This window comes from Lissotriton vulgaris, chromosome 11, assembly GCF_964263255.1.
Source record: "Lissotriton vulgaris chromosome 11, aLisVul1.2, whole genome shotgun sequence".
NCBI lineage: Eukaryota > Metazoa > Chordata > Amphibia > Caudata > Salamandridae > Lissotriton > Lissotriton vulgaris.
In genome coordinates this window covers 93066206-93089801 of record NC_141699.1, presented here as the reverse complement: position 1 = coordinate 93089801, position 23596 = coordinate 93066206, and the positions used below count along the sequence as shown (strand labels likewise).

General features: G+C 47.0%; 1 protein-coding gene across 1 annotated transcript in view; it reads right to left on the bottom strand.

The window, feature by feature from the left end:
* Positions 1 to 23596, bottom strand: part of LOC147679023 (solute carrier family 2, facilitated glucose transporter member 11-like) — a 572060-nt gene that overhangs the window by 352736 nt on the left and 195728 nt on the right. The window contains exon 3 of the mRNA XM_086944707.1: positions 2073 to 2233. Within this exon, the coding sequence (XP_086800833.1) occupies positions 2073 to 2233 (161 nt within the window). The remainder of the gene's footprint in view (positions 1 to 2072; positions 2234 to 23596) is intronic.

Below are 23596 nucleotides of genomic sequence, written 5' to 3'. Positions count from 1 at the left end.
AAAAAAACTACACGTCTGTTGTTCTATTATTTTGTAGTCCTCATGTGACACATGTGTTTGTAAGTTTAAAATGGCTAATGTAACTTTATTTAATTGTTAGTGAGAAAGCCTACTGGTCAGACGAAATGCGTCTAACATTATCGGCTGACAATAAAACAACATTTTGATGCAAGGACACGGCGTCGACTTTCTTGTTTCAAGAAGTGTGGCAGATATTTGGACCGTGCCTGTAGGTCCGTTTGTGTCAATGCGCCCTCTGGTTAGGTGGCAGTGGGTCTTTCTTGGCAAACAAGGAGAAATATATATATATATATATGCCCACTCCAACTTCCTTACAGCGAATATAGATATATAAATACAGAGACACATATAAATATATATATTCATTTACGCAGTGAACACTATGGTAGCACACATCTTTTCTAGTAAATATATATATATATATATATCCACACCACTCCACTCCCACGAGCTGGTTACTTGCGCTTTCTCTAGCCAGAAAGAACGTGGAGCACAGACCCAGGTTAGTGCCAGAATTCTTATTTATTTAGCTGTTATTTTGTCGGCCATTACGCGTTTCGGTACACAACGTACCTTGATCACACATATATATATATATATATCCAAACACCACAACTCAGTGCAGAAGCACTGAAATCGCCTCTCCCTTGACACTTACAACGGCGGTCCGTATTGAGGGGGCAAGCCTCGTAACACTGCACAAATATGCTCGTAGGAAAGCAGCAGCCGCGGACAGAAGCAGGCTTTTCAAGCAGTTGTTTATTTTGCAGTAACAAGCAACTCAACGTGTTTTAGGACCAGGTTCCTTGATCACGAGTGCCGTGGGTTAGCTTTCATTTCCTTAAATAAACATGTGACCAAACATTTCATAAAATATGAAGACAGACTAAATCAAATGGGGAGTTAACTCACTCCTTTTTAAACAAAATGCAGTTTTTGTTCACTTTGACAATATTTACATTTGGCAAGTTAGCAAGAGTGGCATATCAGTATAATGGCTAATTAGATGTAAATCTCATCTGATGTGCAATCATAAAACAAATAGACAGACTTCTCACGAATGCTGTTGTCTATAGCTTAATGTCTTTTGTTTATCTCGAACAAGTGTTCCTAATTTAATAGCGTCTAGTGGAACACTTCAAATCAATGCTGGTTTAAACTCATCAAATTCGATCACACCTCTGTGGGCGATGAAATTTTATAGCTATGCACATCTCTGCCCAAGTGGGTGTACTGCCAAATGCATACCATCTACGTGTTGAATGACCCACTAATTCTTAGATCCACTGAATGCTTATTGTTCTTAACTTCTATTCTAGACACAATGTTATATTGTCGCAGCCATCTTTTACAGCAGTCTGACAAGCTTAACGTGATGGCTCAAGTCAACACAGTGTGCAGGTCCTGCTTCCAAATCCTAAGTATGTTGCGAAAGATCTTCAAATGGTTACCTTAGAACGCAAGACAAACTGTGCCACAAGCACTCATCACCAGCAGGCTGAACTACAGAAACACTCTGTATGCCGAAATCTCCAAACAACTCTTATACAGGTTCCAGACCACTCAGAATGTAGGTGCAAGACTCATACTCGACCACACTAGCTGCACCCATATCACACCGCAACTCAGGAAGCTTCACTGGTTTCCCATTCAAAAACGCAGCCAATTCAAACGTCTCACTCACACATGCAAAGTCTCTTACAACACAGGATCAGAAGACCTGAACAGCCACATACACTTTCACCAACCCACCATACACCTATGCTCTGCCTTAATCTCACTTGCACACACTCTTTGCCTCTGCAAAAGCAAAGCTAGAGGTTGCTTATTCTCCTACACCACACTCAAGACATGGAATGACCTCCCTCAACCCATCAGAGCCTCCTCCTCACTTCTTGAGTTCCACAAGAAGCTGAATACTTGCCTCTTTATATAAGCACCATGGGACCACACACCTACACAACTTGCCCAATCGCTTGGATACCCTCTCTGGGGATTTGTGCGCTATGCAAATCAACATAACCTAAGGGGAGTATGTTTGAACTACTCACTTGCCATGTCGTCCGATGAGAGGCCCTGAAGCCAATGCTCCAAAGAATCCCCCTATACTGAAAATGGACACAATTAGGGACCACAGCAGCGTAATGGTACCTTCAGGCATGGGTGAGCCAGAGCGGGTGAGCCAGGTCTCATTAAGGAAAGCTTTAATGAACTGCAAGAGAAGAGAAATCTATTATGGACAGCAAATAAGACAGTTCAGAATGTGCATAGTTACTGGTAGTATTGGCCCGCCCAAGTAATTTCAAGTTCTGTGTTTAAATGTTTTATTAAATGAATTTTTCATAGATATTAAACACAATACATAGAATAACACCGAACTGTGAATTATAAAAACGCATTGCAAAATACAAGGAATATAAACATCCATTTGCATTTAAACATAATATCTATAACAAAACTATTGCATATATAAGAGATATACATAATAATATAAACAAAAAAGGGGCTACATTGAAAGTATATTGACTGGTAACGACTAAAATACGTGCTTTAAATTGAAGAACATGCAATAATATAAGAATCAAGACTGGACCACATGTTAGACTTCGAAGGAAATGAATTATTAGAAGAACGTAAAAATGAGCATTGCCCACGTCTAAGAAAAATAATCCATTCCCATCATGCGTTAACTTATGTAATGTAGGATATTTCCAATTAGAAGTGACAGATTTGATTGCCATATCAATAGGGAAATCCATAAGTTTTCAATCCATAGGGGATAATGTAGACTTAAGGAGAGAAGATTTAAGGATTAGAATATGGAAAGATAAAGCTGATTGGATCTTAAGGATCAAAGTTATAATATGTCTGACAAGAACTGATAAATAATAGAACAATTGTAAAATAGATGTTGTAAATCACCAGTTGCAGAATTACAATGCCAACAGTTTGGAGTGTCTAGTAGTTTAGCTTTAAATAATTTGTCCGGAGACCAAAAGCATTAGTAAAGCAAATAAATATTACTTTGTATGATTACTTGTTTCACCCCTGAGGCGGAAGCCGGGGGCATCTCCTTCTCTTTAATCTTTGGAAGCGGAAAGTATACGAGAGTGTGTGTGATTCTAAAACTGTATGCTTGGTGATTTAAGACTAGCGGACAGACACATCTACAACTGCCACTTTTAAAATTGTATATATTTTAATTGATGCTTTTTTAAATATCGGATACAGACCTCCTGCCTGTTCTGACGAGATTCCTTCGTCACAGGGGTCCCGGTCTTGATCTCTCTCCCCCGGCGCAGCCGAGCACAGCGCTCTCGCCGCCTGGGAAACGCGGAACCGCCATCTTGGGGGGAGGCAGGGTAATGCTCCAGCTCCTGGACGCCTCCCGCCCTCCCTCACTACTTAAGGAGTCTCGCCCAAACTTACAACAGATTACTTGTTTCACCCCTGAGGCGGAAGCCGGGGGCATCTCCTTCTCTTTAATCTTTGGAAGCGGAAAGTATACGAGAGTGTGTGTGATTCTAAAACTGTATGCTTGGTGATTTAAGACTAGCCGACAGACACATCTACGACTGCCACTTTTAAAATTGTATATATTTTAATTGATGCTTTTTTAAATATCGGATACAGACCTCCTGCCTGTTCTGACGAGATTCCTTCGTCACAGGGGTCCCGATCTTGATCTCTCTTCCCCGGAGCAGCCGAGCACAGCGCTCTCGCCGGCTAGGAAACGCGGAACCGCCATCTTGGGGGAGGCAGGGTAGCGCTCCAGCTCCTGGACGCCTCCCGCCCTCCCTCACTACTTAAGGAGTCTCGCCCAAACTTACAATAGATTACTTGGTTCACCCCTGAGGCGGAAGCCGGGGGCATCTCCTTCTCTTTAATCTTTGGAAGCGGAAAGTATACGAGAGTGTGTGTGATTCTAAAACTGTATGCTTGGTGATTTAAGACTAGCGGACAGACACATCTACGACTGCCACTTTTAAAATTGTATATATTTTAATTGATGCTTTTTTAAATATCGGATACAGACCTCCTGCCTGTTCTGGCGAGATTCCTTCGTCACAGGGGTCCCGATATTGATCTCTCTCCCCCGGCGCAGCCGAGCACAGCGCTCTCGCCGGCTGGGAAACGCGGAACCGCCATCTTGGGGGAAGGCAGGGTAGCGCTCCAGCTCCTGGACGCCTCCAACCCTCCCTCACTACTTAAGGAGTCTCGCCCAAACTTACAACAGATTACTTGTTTCACCCCTGAGGCGGAAGCCGGGGGCATCTCCTTCTCTTTAATCTTTGGAAGCGGAAAGTATACGAGAGTGTGTGTGATTCTAAAACTGTATGCTTGGTGATTTAAGACTAGCGGACAGACACATCTACGACTGCCACTTTTAAAATTGTATATATTTTAATTGATGCTTTTTTAAATATCGGATACAGACCTCCTGCCTGTTCTGGCGAGATTCCTTCGTCACAGGGGTCCCGATCTTGATCTCTCTCCCCCGGCGCAGCCGAGCACAGCGCTCTCGCCGGCTGGGAAACGCGGAACCGCCATCTTGGGGGAAGGCAGGGTAGCGCTCCAGCTCCTGGACGCCTCCCGCCCTCCCTCACTACTTAAGGAGTCTCGCCCAAACTTACAACAGATTACTTGTTTCACCCCTGAGGCGGAAGCCGGGGGCATCTCCTTCTCTTTAATCTTTGGAAGCGGAAAGTATACGAGAGTGTGTGTGATTCTAAAACTGTATGCTTGGTGATTTAAGACTAGCGGACAGACACATCTACGACTGCCACTTTTAAAATTGTATATATTTTAATTGATGCTTTTTAAAATATCGGATACAGACCTCCTGCCTGTTCTGACGAGATTCCTTCGTCACAGGGGTCCCGATCTTGATCTCTCTCCCCCGGCGCAGCCGAGCACAGCGCTCTCGCCGGCTGGGAAACGCGGAACCGCCATCTTGGGGGGAGGCAGGGTAGAGCTCCAGCTCCTGGACGCCTCCCACCCTCCTCCCACCCCCAGCCGGACATGGATAAAAGGAAGGGGTTTTCCCGTCCGCGCAGCGGGCGGGCGCAGCGGGCGCGCCGATGGCGCGCCTAAGGCAAGCCCGTCTGCGCCTGTCCGCGCTGGACCCGCGCCTAGCGCCAGTCCCCCTGCTTCTCGCACCCCTACAATCTCCTGGTCTTCTGAGCAACTCGTACACTTACGCCAAAGCGCCTGTAATCCACTAAAGTGTTGTAACCCCCAAAGCTTGGAAACTATCTCATATTCATGTTCATGCTGTAATTTCCCCATTCCTGCTTTTATCAAACGGTCTCCTCCGCCCAGGAATGTCGCTCATTGCTCTCCCCCGGCTACCTTACATGCAGCCTTAATTAACTGTAGATCCCTTCCTGCACACGCCTCGGACATATGGCTGTTGCTAGACACTCACAAATGGGACCTATTATTTCTCAAAGAAACCTGGCTCAAAGACTCGTCCAAGCCGGACATTAATTTGGCCATTCCCCCTGGCTATCGACTTCTAGGCATCAATCGAGATAACTCCAAACCTGGTGGTGGTCTCGCGATAATTGCAAAATCCCACCTTACACTGAGCATTACTAAAATTGCTAACCGTGGTCTTATCGAAGCCATGTATCTCACAATCAAGGACTCCGCCTGTACTATCTTTGCCGGTATCCTGGTATATAACCCCCCCCCCCGTTACTGCTCCCTCTCTCAAGGCCCTGATACATTCCATTGCGGATTTCTCTCTTAGACACTCCCACTTTACAGTGTTGGGAGATTTTAACCTCCATATTGACAACTCTTCCTGCGCTCAAGCATCCTCACTTCTGGAAACACTACAAGGACTTACCTTGTCCCAATTAGTCAAAGGCCCCACTCACAAAGCAGGTCACACGCTTGATCTTATTTTTTCAAATCATCCTGGCATCTCTGTCCTTCCTTCCCTCCCCCTTACATGGTCAGACCATTTCCTCATTCCATTTCTTATCACCATTCCTTCCCTTCCCCCTCCCTCTTCCCTCAACAGAGACAGTGGTCGTAAATGGACCAAGGTCACCTGCGAGGCCATTGACTCCCGACTTCAGTAAAATTTTAATCAGTCGGAAGATTTGGACAAGGAAACGGCAAGATATAATTCTGCCCTCACCCCGGCTCTGGATTCCATTGCCCCTCTTACCCCTCTGGCGTCTGCCAGATCTCGCCCTTCGGCCCCATGGTTTTCTCCCTTGCTACGAGAGGAAAAGAGTAAATGCAAAAAGATGGAACGCAAATGGCGCCAGGACTATGACCCTGTGGCCAAACTGGCATATAAATCTGCTCTTAACAAATTTCAAACACTCAAACGTTCCTCGATGAGAACCTATTTCTCAAACCTCATCCAACAGGCGCAAAATTCTTCCAAAACTCTCTTCACTATTGTGAAGGATTTTGTGAACCCTACTGCCATGAAAACCCAATGCATTCCTACCCAAGACCTATGCAACGGACTCTCGGACTTTTTTCAGGACAAAATCATCAAACTTGCCTCCTCCTTTGTCTCTGTCTCTCCCAACCCACCTTCAGATGTTCCACACCCCTCACACTGCTCCTTTAATTCCTTTAGTGAACTCACTTATGACTCAGCTCTATCACTGCTTCACAAAGTCAAGTCTGGCTCACCTTTAGACCCAGTCCCTGCTAAAGTGATGGGCAATCTTGCCCCTGTCCTAATCAATCCCTTCCTCTCCATCTGGAATTCCTCCCTGACCCACGGTCAATTTCCCTCAGTTTGGAAACAGGCCAGGTTACTTCCCATCCTGAAAAAACCCGATGCAGACCCCTCTCAATTCTCCAGCTATCGACCCATTTTGCGCCTGCCTAAACCCGCCAAGGTGTTGGAGAAAGTGGTTCAGAAACAACTGGCCCAGTATTTAGAAACAAACAAACTGCTTCACGACTCTCAATCCGGTTTTCGTACCGGTTACAGCACCGAGACTGCGCTGCTGGAAGTCTCTGAGACAATTAGGGAATCAGTGGATAAGGGCGAGGAGGCCATGTTGGTCCTCCTCGACCTATCCGCTGCATTTGACACGGTATCCCATATCATTCTTACAGCTCGACTACAACAGCTGGGGATTGATGGCACAGTCCTTGCATGGATAAAATCCTTTCTGTCCAGACGGACCCAAAGGGTACTGCTACACTCATTTCAATCCGAAGACAAACCCCTCTTGTAAGGTGTGCCTCAGGGCTCAGCCTTGAGCCATCTATTGTTTAATGTTTATCTGGCCCCTCTTGCCAAGGTAGTTGAGTCTTGGGGAGTCAGAGTGGTCTCTTATGCTGATGATACCCAGCTTGTCTTTTCATTTATAGACCACACAGACTCCCTTTTCTCCAACTTTCAAAACTGCCTTGGCAACATCTGCACATGGATGGCTGCCAATCATCTTGCCCTCAACACTGATAAAACTGAGGTTCTCTTTTTTAGCCAGAAATCGACTCCCCCTGCAACTTTATGGTGGCCCACCGTCCTCAATCCATCACCCAAACCAGTGCAATCTGCCCGCAACCGTGGCTTCATATTTGATAACACCTTGTCCGGGAAAACCCAGGTCAATAAAGTTACGGCGGCCTGTTTTAATAAACTGCGTATGATCAGGAAGATTTTTCCCTATCTTCCCCAGACCTCCCGTAAAACGGTGGTCCAGGCACTCATTACGGCACACCTTGATTATGCCAATAGCCTTTATGCCGGCGCCCCCCAATATCTCATTGACCGACTTCAAATTATCCAGAACGCAGCAGCAAGGCTCATTGGTAATATCCCCTCCCGCAACTCGGTCAGAGCGTACCGAGATGAGCTACATTGGCTCCCCATAGCCCGTCGCATTAACTTCAAAGTTCTGATCCTTGCCTTCCGGGCAATCAATGGCACTGGCCCGGGCTATCTGAGCAAAAGGCTCAAGATATCATCCTCAGTAAGGCATCTGAGATCTAACAGGCTACGCTTGCTGATCGTCCCCAGATTCAGGCTCACGCGAAGTGGCGGCAGAACTTTCACCGTTACAGCCGCCAAGCTCTGGAATAGCCTACCTTTAGACCTTAGGTTTATCGAATCTGAGCAAGTCTTCCGTCGCAAACTGAAAACTTGGCTGTTTTCCAAACACTAACTAGCAAGGTCCCCTGCAGCCTTTGCTCTTCTTTCGGATGGACATGAACTAGGCATCCCTCTCTGTGTTTAACATGTAGTCTTAGCGCCGGGACACCCCCGCTGGAGGTAGCCGCTCGCTCTATAAGCTTCATAATAATAAATAAATAAATATGAGAGTAGCCCGGAGATAACTAGCAGTGTGAGGTTCTCTGTTAGTTGACGAATGAGAAGGGGTGAATGGATAGGGTAAGATTGTTGGGAAGTAAATATCCAAATGGCAATGCTGACTTTGTAACATTCCAATAATAATAACTTGCACATGCAATGAAAGGTTCAGGCTGTGCTTGTCAATCAACATGTTTAGAAAGTTGGTGTTGAAATAACATTGTTGTTTCACAAAAAGAAGGAGAAATATTGTTATTAGCATAGTAGTATTTCTTTTCCTGTTCACTTTACCTTTTCCCACCCTGTTCCTGTTTCTTATCTTCATTCAGTCCCCCCTACTCTTACCGTAGGTTAGTAATTGGAAAAATCCACTCTGCAGGCTGATTTGGAATGTTGTGAAGAGATAGAACACCTCCTTGTCTTGAGTGGTTAAAGACTTACTGTGGAAGCGGAGTCACATCAAATAATAAAACTTGATTGCTTATCTTCGTATGCCTGGTAGTCCTGTACATATTGGGGTGACGAGGAGCTAAGCTGTTGAGGGACAACAAGTGCCTTCACCCCTGTAATCATCTTTATATTCCCTCTCTGCTAATATGTTGGACACTCAGCTGTGGGATATTCTCCAGTCCTGACACCCTACATGCTGAAGCGGTGCCCTCCAAGGATTAGAGTAAATTACTACAGTGAAAGGCGACACCTCAACTGTGAGAAGTTCCCTAGAGGGGTAGGCGGAACTTCAGCAACACAACAGCAGTTCCAGTCAACATTACTGGCCACGTGCCTCATTGGCACGAGCACTGAGGTAACCGATACAGTAGGCAGGTATCGTTTACTTGGTCAGCTATTCTTTAACTTGCTCTTGAATGGAAGATACTGCCGCATCAAGGTAGGTAGGTGGTGTTTCATCAAAGTGGCAGCGGCTTACGATGAGGTTAGGCTACGCCTCATTAGAAGTAGCTTGAAAAAGCCGATAGAGTAGGCAGCGTCTTGAGTTATAGCCTGCCTCCATTGTATCCTGTGGTAGAAGATGGTGCCACGTCTTCTGCCTTGTGAAGATAACTAGGACGTGTAGTGCTGTTGCTTCTTTGGTTACTCTAAGGAGCTTATCACCCTTATTACTTTCCAGAGTTCTCATCATGGAAATGATTCAGAAGAACCTGACACAAAAGATTTTCCTCCACGCACTCAACGTCGGACCAGATCACTCCTGCCACCGGGCCACCCTGAAGAACTCCCAAGGGCCCTTCTCCTGCCGGAACTGCAGCTTCACCAGCATCCGGCCCGCCAACCTATCAACCAGCGAATCCAACCACCTCCGATGCATCCTCCTCAACACCCGCTCCGCCCGCAAACACACCATCGAACTCTGGGACCTCCTAAACTCAACCACCCCGGACATCGCCTTCCTGACGGAGACCTGGCTGAACGCCACCTCGGCACCTGACATCGCCATAGCCAATCCTGAGGGATACTAGATCTCCCGCTAGGACCGCACTAACGGAGTGGGGGGGGAATCGCCATCATCCACAAGGACACCCTCAGAGTTGAGGTTCTTCAATTTCTGATTTCGTCCCGTATCTAGCTGCCATTTTGTGGTTCGTTACCATTTTGTGTTGCCCTCACTCAGGCAGCACGGCGAACAATGTGCTTTTGCTTTTCCAGCTGCTACGTGTCCTTTCAGTTAAAAAGTAACTCCATTGCCCTTGTTCACGAAACCCGATGTCAGGGTCTGGCTGAGTTCGTTAATCCATGTCTGGCTCGATTGATCCCTGTCTCGGCCGACTATTTGCCCTCTTCTATTCTTTCCTTATACCATCTTATCCGACTGTCCTTCGCTATTCTCTCCTTGTATGCTCCTATTACACAACCATCCTTTGAGACACACAATTGCGTCCTGCCACCTACAAGAGGGGATTGTCGAGGAAATCACTGATTAATTTGTCGGGAGGGGTAGCGCACGGGGTCTGAGAGAGGGGCGTATTTGAGACACCTGCTAGCTTGTTTTTCAACTTTTTCTATTGGTCTGTTTTGTGTGTATAAGAAGTAAAATCTGTAAATGTGTTTCCTATAAAAGACTGTGTGCCATGGATTGAAGTGGCAGTCTCCTCAGAATCCACCTCGACTGTAACTTCTGGGACAACTGTGCTTAGCTGCAGCTAATAAACCTGGCTTCCACGCTCAACGGAGTGTCCCGTGTCTCTTTTTTTTTTACAAGGCAGGTGAACTCGGGGATTAAGGCGTGCCCTGCGCCGCCCGGCCCACAAGGCCCGGTTCTCCAGAGTCTCGACCAACACCGACGACACCCTCACCACCGCCGAGCACATGCACTTATAGATCCACACTGACCCCAACACCACCCTCAGAGGAACACTCCTCTACAGACCACCCGGACCATGACCACAGTTCAGCGACACCATCGCCGACCTCGTCAGCACCCACGCCCTCAGCTCCACGGACTACATCCTCCTCGGGGACCTGAACTTGCACCTCGAGAAAAACAACGACGCCAACACCACTGCCCTGATCGATAACCTCGCCAACCTCGGACTGAAACAGCTCGTGATGACACCCAAACACGCCGCCGGACACACACTGGACCCCATCTTCTCCGTAAGTCCCCACGTCTCCTTCAACCACACCACCGAACCCCACTGGACTGACCACAGATAGGTCCACTTCACCTTCAGGAAACCCACCACACACCACTGCACCCAACAGTTGCCACGCAGCCGCTGGGGCAAGGTCACCTAGGACCAACTGACCACCACCCTCACCCTTAGTTCACCCGACGACCCCACCGACCCCGACGCCACCACCATCAACCTCAACGAATGGATCAACGACTGCGCCGACACCCTCACCTCACTCAAGACCTCCACAACCTATCACACCAACAAGAAAGCTGCATGGTTCACCGAAGACCTCCGCACCTCCAAACACACAGGGAAAAGATATGAGCCAGAGGAACCTGACATAAACCCTGAGGGCTACATCAGCGATCCCATACCTCTGGTAGGCATGTTAAGAATGCATATAACATTTAACCCCTTCAGTGCTCATGACGAGCTCAGCTCGTCATGAGGCACAGTGCTCGTTGGCTCATGACGAGCTGAGCTCGTCATGACCACACCCATTAACATTGTAGCCCAGCACAGGGGTAGAATTCAAAGAGCAGTGAAGGTGTTAAAGGAAGAACATCAGTAGGAAAAGTGTATTTAGCTAGGCAAGAATCTAATCTCCTAGGTTGGAAACAACAGAAAGATCTAGGAATCAAACTCAAACCCAATGGAGATGAACAGGTAATGTTAGTGGACAGATCAATCACAGAGAACGACATTGGGGAGGAATTCCCAGATATGTTCAATGATAAGTTAGGTTTACTCAAGGATTTTTTTATGCACAAAATCAAATTAAAATCTGGGGCTGTCCTTGTGGTTCAGAAATCTCATATTGTCCACCTGATGTTGCAAGGACCGCTAATAAATGAATTAGATAACCTAGAGTCACATAGAGTAATTGAAAAGATTTAATATTCCGAATGGTTATCCCCAATATCGATAGCTGCCAAGGACGGGGACAAGAAAACACATCTTTGCGTAGACTTGAGAGACGTGATATGGGTAGACAGATATCCTCTAACCAAGATAAATGAAATGTTGAGCGTTATTCATGATGCTAATATGTTTAGCGCTCTTGATTTTCTTCTCCCTATTATCAGATTGCATTTGATCCTGAATCTAAACCACTAACATCCTTCATAACTCATTTTGGAGCATACAGGTTTTGAAGCATGCCCTTCAGATTAGCTTCCGCTGTGGCAGTTTCCCAAAGGAACATGAATCATATTTTACAAAATGTAAGGAATTGTTTATGTTTCCAAGATGGCATTTTCATTTATGCAGCTTCCAAAGATGAACACAAAATGCAGGATTCCCAAATAAAAATGGACAAATGTAAGATCGGAGTTACGTATGTAGAATATTTGGGTCACACCACATCAGGGAAGGGAATTAATCCCACATGCAATCTAGTTGATGCAGTCAAGCTAGCTCCCTCCTTGCACAAATAGGAAGAACTGAAGTCGTGCCTGGGTTTAACAGAATATATGTGAAAACATGTCAAAGGTTTTGTTGACCTTGTTTATTCTCTTAGGTCTCTACTTGAAATTAGATTCCTTTTTAATTGAATCCAAATTGTAAAGATGTTTTTGCAAAGTTTGAGGTGGCAATAATAAATACCTCAGTTTAGGAAATTTCAAGGTCAACTTTAAAGCTAACCTCACAACTGACACCAGCAACAAAGGCCTTGGTGCCTTCTTATCCCAAATGGGAAGGTGAATATTGTGGCATCTGCCTCAAGAAGACTCAAGGCAGAGTGACATTACTCTGCAGTAGAGAAAGAAGTGTTGTCTTATTACTGTGCGATCAGTCGCTATATGTTTTATTTTTGCGGTTTACCTTTAACAGTAAGACTAGACCATAAACCCTTGGTGTCTGTATTTTCAACTAAGAGCATGGCTAATGCTATACTTAGGATTTCTCGGTGAATTTATGAATGACTTTATAGTTCAGTTAATTAAAACACCACAATTAAAACAAGTTAAAAACAATCATCTCCTTGCTAAAAAAAAACCAATAAAAGACCATTTGTATTTAAATTCTCAGTGCCAGAATCCATGTCCCCATCAGTAGCATTTTCATGAGCCGTTTCTTACATTTATTGCATGAAGGTCCATAGTCTGTTTCAAGCTACAGTACAGGAAAAAAACTAGGCAGGGTGCAAGCATCTAACTGTGAGAATTGTTCCCATTGTTTTAGATGCTCACTAAACAAAAAGATCTAATTGCATTTGAAAATTACAAGATAAATGGGTAAAAATAAACAAAGTGCAGCAATGCAATAGCAATAAAGGCTCATAAAATGTAGTGCTAATTGTGCTTACGGATTGCAAGATAAATGGGCAGAGATAAACAAAGCACAACAAGTGTATCAGCGATAAAAGTTGCGTCCTGTCGCTGTAGATTTTACTTAGCCAGTTCTTTTTCTGCCAGTGACAAAAACTGCAAAACAGCGATTACGATCGCAAATTCCACTTCCGCAATGCATCAAGTGGAAAAGCAACAATTTGCGAATTCTCAAAACAAAGAATCACTAAACCCGTAGAAACCCCCACTGTGATTCCTTAAAAGCGATTCTCCCCACAATCTGCCAATTTAATAGCGAATTCACAGTGAAATAGCGAATTAGCAAACAAATCGCTATCCACATGCATCAGCAATCGTAAATAGCGAAAACACCATATTTCGCAAAATACGAGTCGGAATTTAAGTAGAAGCTAAACCAGGTGGTAACCATGAAGTCAAAGTGGCAAAAAAAATAACAAGCATTTACAATGCAATGGTTTCGCCTCTCAGCCCACACAGCTCTCACAGCCCACACAGCTCTCACAGCCCACACAGCCCACACAGCCCTCACAGCCCACACAGCCCACACAGCCCTCACAGCCCACACAGCTCTCACAGCCCACACAGCTCTCAAAGCCCACACAGCTCTCAAAGCCCACACAGCTCTCACAGCCCACACAGCTCACACAGCTCTCACAGTTCTCACAGCCCACACAGCTCTCACAGCTCTCACAGCCCACACAGCTCTCATAGCCCACACAGCTCTCACAGCCCACACTATGCTGCTGTCTCTAAGAGAAGCACTTCCCAAATTGAAAACAGATCTCAGTTTCAGAGATTCATTCCCCAAATGCAACTACAGACATGTGCTTTCCCAAGGAAATATACTGCAAAAATAAAACAAGCATTTACAAGTGGGGCCGGAGACATGGACAGCGGGAGGGGGGGGCAGGAACGGGCACACGGACAGCGGGAGAAGCCAAGAGGGTTCAGCAATGGTTTAAAAAAATGCCCCATGAACTTGGCAATACTAGTTTTGTTTAAACTCCAACATATAAGTGAAATTATAACTACCACTTTTTATTCGACTAATACAAGCCTCGATTTTATTGAATGGCCTGCTGCAAAGCTTCCTTGCAAAAAGTTAAAAAGTGCTTTAGTTATATGTCATTTTTCGATTTTTTCCAGATTGCACTACAGCGTGTTTTTACAAGTTCAAAAGTTCACCCGATTTGCAAACGTGGGCCACTTTTTTAGGTGATTTGCTAATAGAGAGACCACTTTTATGTTGGTGCCCGAGGTATTTTCTTTCCCAGTCCAACCCTGTTAGCAAAGAGCCCAAACAAACTGAATGAAACTAAGCACAAACACGCCATCTTTCAGTGTCCATTAAATAGTCACATTCCACTGCACGACACACAGATTTTAATACACATGTAATCCTATTAACCTTTCTATGAGCATCGTCTCTGGCCTTAGGCTTACACGTGCTAGAAGGCATTCAAGCATGAGTGGATGTTTTTCGGTTCAATAAATGTGGAAATATACCAGTTTCCTGCTTAGTTTTTTCACAAAACCCAAAATAAATATGTACAAATACAGGTAAAATTAGCAAGAAAATAAATATGAATAAATACCAAAACAAGTTTGAGCTATTGACTTTGCAAATAATGATGCCTTTTATTTTTCTTTTTGTTTTAAAAACATGAATAAAAGGCATTGTTATTTACAATGCCAATAGCTGAAACTTGCGTAACTGCGAGACCTTTTGCATTGCAAATGGTTGTTATCAATGTAGCTAAGCGGACATTGGCTTGGACATAGGGAAAAAAGAAGATTCCGGGGTGAGATGGAAATAAATGTGTGGAGGGCGTTGACTCAACCATGGCAACACTCCTTTAGGTATTTATTTTTCATACCATATTAACATCTTGGGAAGCCACGTGAAGCACAGAAAGAGACTTGTGAAGGGAAGGCTAGGCGCCGAGATGCTAGGCCATAAACTTTTTGCGTGGGTGTGTTACAGGCACCGTGGGGCGGTGTGGGCCTACTCAGACTGTCCAAGCTTTGCCTAATTTGGTCCCCACGCTGACACAGCCTCGACACGCTTTTAGAAAGTATTCCTGGGCTTCCAGCTGGGAGGGATCCCTCCTTGGAGCAACCAGACGCCAGACACCACCTTGAGGCTCTCTACCTGACTTATCGACCCAGGGAAGCCTGTGCTGCCCGCCCCATTCCGTCTGGGGCTTCCTGTGGTTTCTTCTGATCCGTGTAGTTTATACTTGCCAACAATTTGGAACAAGAAAGTGGGAACTTTTGGAGAAAAAAATATCGGGGGAAAGGATTCACAATTGGCTTCTATTGAAGCTAGAGCTATTTCAGACGGGAGACAGCTAAAATCAAGACATTTTGACGTAAAAAAAATCGGGAGTCTCCTGCTGGTATCCAGTCTATTTGTTTGTATGGCAGCTGTGTTTAATCTCACTAATAACCGTTCCTACAAGCACCACAATGCAGCGTTAAGCCATGCCTGGGTGAACTGCTTACACTTACTAATTAATGGAGGATACAGAGCATTTCATCTCGTCGGTGCCACGTCCGATGCTGTTCATGGCATTAAGATAATTGTCGCAGAGAATAATTGGAACCAATTCATATGAGTTTAAACTGGAACGCTTTATTCATGCGCCCGAAATCACACAGAGCGACATCCAGAATTCGGTTTAACTTTAAGTGTGGAACGTTGCAGAACCAAAATATAGGGACGGGCAGAAGAGAACAGGACCACACATCGAGTATGCTTGATATAGATAATACAGCACCAATCTTGAATTCTTAGCCAGGGGCACGTGTGGGCATATACATACGGTGGACTTGTTTAGCTAACAGTGTCAAAGGTAAAAGTACAAATTTTTGCAGCCTGCTGTTGGCTAAATATCTGAGGCGGTACGGCAGATGACACTGGGCTGGTCTGGTTCGAAGCCCACACCACGGTCCAACCCCACACCTTCCTATCTTGCGGAGTTGCTGATGTTGCACATCGTTCACAAATAAAGACCGCTTCTTTGTGTTTTCTGAAGGAGGTGTGTGTGTGTGTCTACACAGCGTGTAGAAGGGGCTGTGTTCATCCGAGAGATGGAACCCCCCTCCTTTCCTCTTGGCTCCTCCTCCGGCTCTCCCTTCCAGGGATGAACAAAGGCTTCCCGGGTTAGAGGGGCTTGAAGGCGCGCACTGAGCGCTGGGGTCGGAAACAAGAAGGGGCTTGTAGAGCGAGCCCTCGATTTGCAGCTGCCACAGTCTGCACCGTCAGAAAGCACGCTGTGTACCCTCACTGCCGAGCACACCCCAGTGATGACTTCACAGGTAGGAAGGACGCGTCGGCTCTTTTGCACCTTCTGGTGTTGGGGGTCAGACGTGCGGAGGGTGGACCCCTAGAGCAGACCAGTCCAGGAGAGAAAAACTCAAGCAGGTCGAGGGCGCATTTATTTACACAGCACTAAAATTAACTCATATCCATGACATGTGTCACGATAGACTTCAAAACCCTCAAGAAAACAAGAAACAAGTCAGGTCCCGGGCCGGCAGCCAATCACAGCGCGGCCCGGGGAATGACGTCACGGGGGTGTCCCGGGCCGGCAGCCAATCACAGCGCGGCCCGGGGAATGACATCACGGGGTCGTCCCGGGCAGCAGCCAATCGCAGCGCGGCCCGGGACAAAGGGGCGGGGCTTAAAAAAAGCACCAGAAACGCCCCCGAATCGCGTTTTGACTCGGAAAGACTGATTGACAATGCTGTCTTCCAATGGCTAGCCTCCATTTATGGAGCTAGCCAATGGAAGAAGGGGCGGATTCAAGTCCCCCATATAGTAAACAATAGCTTTCGACTGGGAGGGGCACTGCTTCGCAGTGCCCCCACCAAGGTCAAAACCTAAAAATTGGAAATAACAAACGTGTTGGCCGAATCAAACACACTTAAGGAGACTCATTAGGAGCATGAGGAAAGTCACAATGGCAGGCCTATACATCGAGGCAAGGCGGCTGAGGCTCCAGGCTGCAGCCCAGAACAGACGCAGGATCCATGAACGCATCTTCTCGCTGCGGGTTACACTACTGGGACAGACTGAAGATGAGGTATACTCCAAATACAGGCTCAATGGGGCAATGATCCTGAAGCTCATCAGAGACCTTGAGCCCCTGATGCAGCACCCAACATGGAGGACCAATGCTGTGCCCACCCATGTCCAGGTCCTGTGCTGCCTGCACCTCCTGGACTCCGACAGCTTTCAGGGGATAGTCGCAGTTGCAGGGGGTGTTTGCCAGAGTACACTTTCACGCTACCTACAGAGTTACCTGGATGCCATGCGGAGCCGGATCCATCACCACATCACCTTCCAAGTAACCCAACAGGACTTAATGCAAATGAAACAGGACTTCTATCACACCGCCCATTTCCCCCATGTAATTGGCTGCATCGACTGCACCCACATACACATCTGTTCACCCGCAGAGACCAAATACATGTAGCGGAACCGCAAGTCATATCACTCCCTCAACATTCAGGTGGTCTGCAATGCAAAGACCATCATTACAGATATTGTGGCACAATACCCAGGGAGCACGCATGATTCATTTATCTTCCAGTACAGAGGCATACACACCCGGTTGCCCAGGGGTGAATTTGGTGAGGGACATATCCTAGGTAAATACACATGCCCACATACAGTATGTAAAGACCATGTTGCTGCCCATGACAGGCACTGACCCTCTGCTCCTCCCTTCAGGTGACAGCGCCTACGCCCTCCGTGAATACCTCCTCACCCCATACCTCAACCCAGCAACACCACAGGAATGGAGGTACAATGGTGCGCATATAAACACCAGAAATGTGATTTAGCGAACATTTGGCATGTTAAAGAGTAGATTCAGAATCCTCCACAACACTGGCGGGGCCCTCAAATACTGGCCCGAGATCTGCTGCCGTATCGTGGCCGTGTGCGCCATGCTGCACAATATTGCCACCAAGCGGAGGATACCTGTTGAGGTGTTTGGTAGTGTGTCGGAGGGGAATGACCTGCCACCTGCACATGTGCATCATGCACACGGGGAGAATCCTACTGATGGTCACAGGCGCCACGCGCACATCACACAGAACTATTTCTAGTGCATCCACACACCTCACAGAACACTGCACTCATGCAAGCCACATCAATGATTACCATGAGGAAGATTATTTTTGTCAAAATAAAGCCTTTGTTTATTTCACAAGGTCTCAATGTGCTTCAATCAGCAACAAATAAGGGTACAGCTTTTAAACATCCAAGGTCATGTAACCTGAGCAGGCGCGCATGGTTGCCTCACCATGGCACAGCCTGAAATGTCATGCAACTAGCGCCTCCTGCCGCACGCACCCTGTCGCCTCTCACCCTCCACGTTAGGCTGGTTCTGTCGGGATGCAGTGTTGTGAGGAAATATAAATTTTATGGTCAAGAAATGTTCCCTAACGTGTACCCCACCGTCTCCATGTACGAGTTTAAAGTGCATGTAACTTCCCTCCTGTGTCAGCTATGAAGACGCAAATACATTTGCGTCCAACGTTAACATGTCCTCTTTCAGACCCACCCTGAATGGGTCGGATATTCCGTTCCTAAATATGCCTTGCCACCGTCTTTGTATGGTGCACTTTCACGTATTCCTGGCTCTGTGCGAGCTAGGCCCTGTTTTCTGTCATCAAGCCTCTTTTCAAAAGCATCTCTGCCTCCTGAAACTGCAAGGTGGGATGCCCCCACCCGTGAACTCTGTCCTACTCCCTGCGAGGCGAGCGGAGCCTGGCTCGGCCTGCCTGCCTGCCAAAGACAGTATTTTACCTTCATGCTATCAGTATAGCCAAACTCAGCTTCCCGAAAACACATTCCAGTCCAGCAGAATAGATAAACAAATCCCCGGCTGCAGAGCAAAGGGCCCGGCCTCCCTGTCTCCATGCAAGTAATTCATAGCTCCCGTCATCATGGTAGGCCCATGACCCCCTCGCTCTACACACAGACACGTAGGCACATATGCACGCATTCATAGTCAGTATAGGATAGCCTCTGCCCAAGAGACCTTTCCCTCTAGATAATATGGTTCCCAAACATCAGATATCAGATATGATATAGGTACGAGTTGATCTGACATGCCAGACTTCTGTCTCTTTCCTCTAGTGTAAATGTCAAGTCCCCTGCACCCTCCAGCTTTACGTCAACCACACGTCATGCAGCTGCGCACGCATTCAGACTTCAGATTTCTGCTGACATTGCATGATTCTGCTATGTACCCACCCACTTGTGACACTTTCATATGACGTCTTCTAGCACACACCTCTGTACACGCCCTAGTTCACGCCTTCTGATTACGTATTGTTAACACGTGTGTGTTCTTATCTTGTTTCTCTCAGCTGTTACGCCTTCTGCATTGATTTTCATTATGTGCATTAAGTATAAAAGTTGTGTATTGTCAATAAAGTATGCTCTATCCCTTCCTGAACCCCAGTGGTGTCAGGAATCCGATATCCGGTTCTAGAACCATTCCTTTTGAAGGAATAAAACCCCTAAGAACTCTAACACCACGGACTCTGCGTCTTTCTTTCCGATTGAGTTATTTTATTTTAAGTACTTACCTGCATAGAAATTAGGACGGTAATTAAATATTTACCACAGTTGGGCCGGGCACTGCTCCTCCTGTCTGTTTGCACTGGCACAGACAGGCTGCTGAGGCTAGATTCCCCTTCGCTGACATCATACCCCCCCACTTGCATTGCTATGGTCTGCCGCCAGTTGGTGCTCCACAGTGTTGCTGACCTACCTCAGGGCCCTTGCTACGTCAGCACAGCATTGGACCATCTGGATTTGCATGGCCAATGATCTTCGCGATAGCTGGGATGTGGCGTTCCCGTTCAGGTGATTAGAACGGGTGTAGGCTGACAGCCGTGTGAGCAGCTGCCTGTGGCGTCTGCGGATGAGGTTCTGCTGCGCTACCATCAGCTGGTTGCTCTCCTTCACCGCTGTGGTCAGTTCCTGCACACTCCCTGTGAGGAGACTGATGTTGCATGCTGTTTTGTAAAGCTGCAGCTACATTGCTGCCATGTGCTGCGCCTGTTTGAGGTGCACACATCTGAGCCTCAATTTCCAGGCCCGTTGTGTGTGTGTTGCTCAATGGCTGCTATGGTGGGCACGGAGCATTGCTGCCTTGACCTGCTGCTGGCGTGGGCCCACACACTTGCTGTGATTCTTGTCTGCCTCCTTGGTGGGGGTGGGGGTGGGGTCTGCTCCACTTCCTTATGTGCCGAGACCTGATGTTGTGCTCCGCCTGTAACTGCAGGGGTGGCCCTGGGTGTCGGTGCAGGGGCAGGTGCAGGCTGCCTCTCTCCCTCCGTCTCTTCAGGTGTCTGCGCGATGTGGAGGTTGTCACTGTCGGACGTGTCAGTCTCCGCAGCACCTGTGATGTGGATAAGTCCATGATTACTGGTATGATTCAGGCACCTGGGATGTAGCAACATGTATGTAGGCTTGATATTGGTTAATGTCTCTATTCCCTGGATGACTTTAGGGGTCTGTCTATCTTGACTATTCTGGCTGTGTTTGGCTATCAAGGCACATTTACACACTACAGGTTCCACAATGCATTTGGGAGGAGCAGGGACTGGAATACTGTGCTCACAAATATGGAATGCAGTGGGGGAATGGGCATTGTTAGGGTACGGGGTCGCAGTAGCATGCCTCTTACCTTGAGTGTGTGGTGCGGGAGTTGTCCAGTTGGGTAACGTCCACGCAGGCTTCAGGGTGTATGGTGTCCTCCAGAAGGTCCTCCATGGGGGTGTTTTCAGGGACTATGGAGTTTCCCCCTCCGGTAATCCTTGTCTCCCCCAGTCTCTCAGCTATTCGCCCCTTGGCACAGCCTCTGAGGTCTTATCACCTCGTGTTTAAGTCATCGATGGACCGGTGGGTGACTCCCACCGCGTTCACCTTTGCCTTGATGTGCACCCAGATGCACCTCCTGGTTGCCTCGGGCGCCTTCCGGGACGGCTTCCCAAACAGTTTGGGCGTGGTCCCTGCGCACTCTTACAATCAAGTACTCAAGTTCTTTTTCACTGAACTTGATTTTGCACATGCAGGCTTTTTCACTTGGTCCTGCAGCTTACTGGGACTTTGTGGTTTTGTTTCCACTCCTGTATGGACACTGCAGGGTGTGGCTCCTGGAGCTCAGTTCTCTGCCTCCTCCTGTATCCTGCTCTGCCGTCTGAATGAAGCATAGAGCAGGCTACTTCCTGGTAGTGATGTCATCATTGGGCTCCAAACGCAACTTCACGTTTTGGCGATCTTGCAATGTGCGAGATCGCTATTTGCGATTCCGGTATTTGCGAATACCCAACTCTGCGATTTTGGAGGGATTTCTGCGAGTCGCATTTGGGGATTGTGGGCGGGTGCGAATCGCAATTATTTAGCGATTTTGATGGTGCATCCCATTCTGCGATTCCTTTACAGCGATTCATTATTTTTCGCTATTTCAGATTCGCAGAATGGATGCTTGATGCACCCCCGACCCCCAAGACGGAGGTCAAGAGCCTGGGAATATGGCAGGAGAAAGTCCTAACCTTCAGAACGCTTGCAAAAAAAACGGCGGGCATCTGTTTCGGACTCCTTAGGTCATGTAGGAAAGTGCTCCCCTTGCTACCCCCCAACTCCCGGAAGCTGTTGATCCAAGGCCTTATCATGTCCAGATTGGACTACAGTAATGCTATTTACCTAGGAGCCCCGAAGCCACCTTTCACACCCTACAGAAAATCCAGAATGCCGCTGCCCGGCTGCTCACGGACACCCCGGCCAGAACATCAGCAAAGCCAGCCTTGAAGAAACTTCACTGGCTGCCAGTCAGAGAAAGAGTGGTATTCATGGCTCTCTGCCTGACTCATAAACTCCTCCATAATGAAGGCCCCCTCATCCTTAAAAGCTGTATCACTCCCTATAAACCTACCAGAGCACTCCGATCAGACCACGAGAACCTCATCGTATTACACAGAGTGAAGAAAGCCCGTGCCGGTGGACGACGCTTTTCTGTGAATACGGTGAAACACTGGAATTCTCTACCTCGGAAATTGAGAACAGAACCTAACCTCCTCCACTTCAGGAAATCTCTGAAAACCCTTCTTTTCCCCTGATCTCTTTGGACACCCTTGACTTCCGCCTCCTCTTGATTTACTAGGTCTAGCGCTGGGATGCTCACGGGTTACTACGCACTCTACAAAAACCTTAATAATAATAATAATAATAATAATAATAATAATATATGATTATCCCCTTCTTGTAAACAGGCTATTATTTTATTTCATCACTTGCGAATTCTGTCTCCTTTGCTCTAATTCAATGCAGGGCATGCACAGACAATGTGGCAAATGTCTTCATTTGCATATTGGCACAGCCAATATGCAGTTACAGTGGTTTGTCTCAGCTAAGAGGTGGAGTTGCATAAGGTAATAAAGCTGCCTATCTGTTAGATCAGCAAATTGATCTTTGCCCTTAGCCTAAACAGTTTTCCTAAGTATGTTTGTGGCTTAAGGAGGCCATAAAAGCCTATCATCATCCATGCGCGTGATCTTTTTATCAGAATGGTTTTGTCTGTAAGGGAAGAATGGAAAGGGGCGACCAATTCGGTCCCCCCGAACGTATGGTAGGGTGCCCTGATCCTCCCGGGAAACGATTTTGGGCGGGGGGCGTGTCTCGGCTGGTATGCCCGAAGCGGCGTAGCCGGGGCGCGCCTTTTCCCGCCCAAGAGGGGTTGTCCTAGACACCTACACCGTTGGCCACGCCCTGGAGGCAGGCCGAAGGAGGGTACACGCCCTCCCGAGGAAGAATAAAAGAGCAACAATCCTAAGAAACATCCTCTTGTTCCTGTGCTTGGAAGCTGCACCTCCTCGTTGCACGTGAGCCCTCGACGGAACAAGGAGCCAATTTTGACCCACCCACCAGCCCCTTATGGCAATGATTAGTATGACAATAAAGTTGATCTACGGTGATAATATCTCTTTTTTCCAGGAATTTTATATGTAATAAAGTTTGGATTGTTCGACTGTTTTTAACGCAATACAATGATTTTCTTCATAGCATGTTTTCTCACTCAAAGTAAGCAGGGTAGCACAGGCTAGTTTGAAAGATGTGTTACATGTGTAGACGAGGCAAAGGTCTATATTGCGAAAGTCCAGTTTAACTGTTTTCCGCTCTTCATTAGGTTCAAAAACGTCGTATTTATTTTGGTCGGGCGGTAAGGTCATGATCGGTGAGCAGTAATTTGAAGATCCCTTGAGGTGGGGCGCCACCCATTATGGATGGGAGCGCCCGGGGG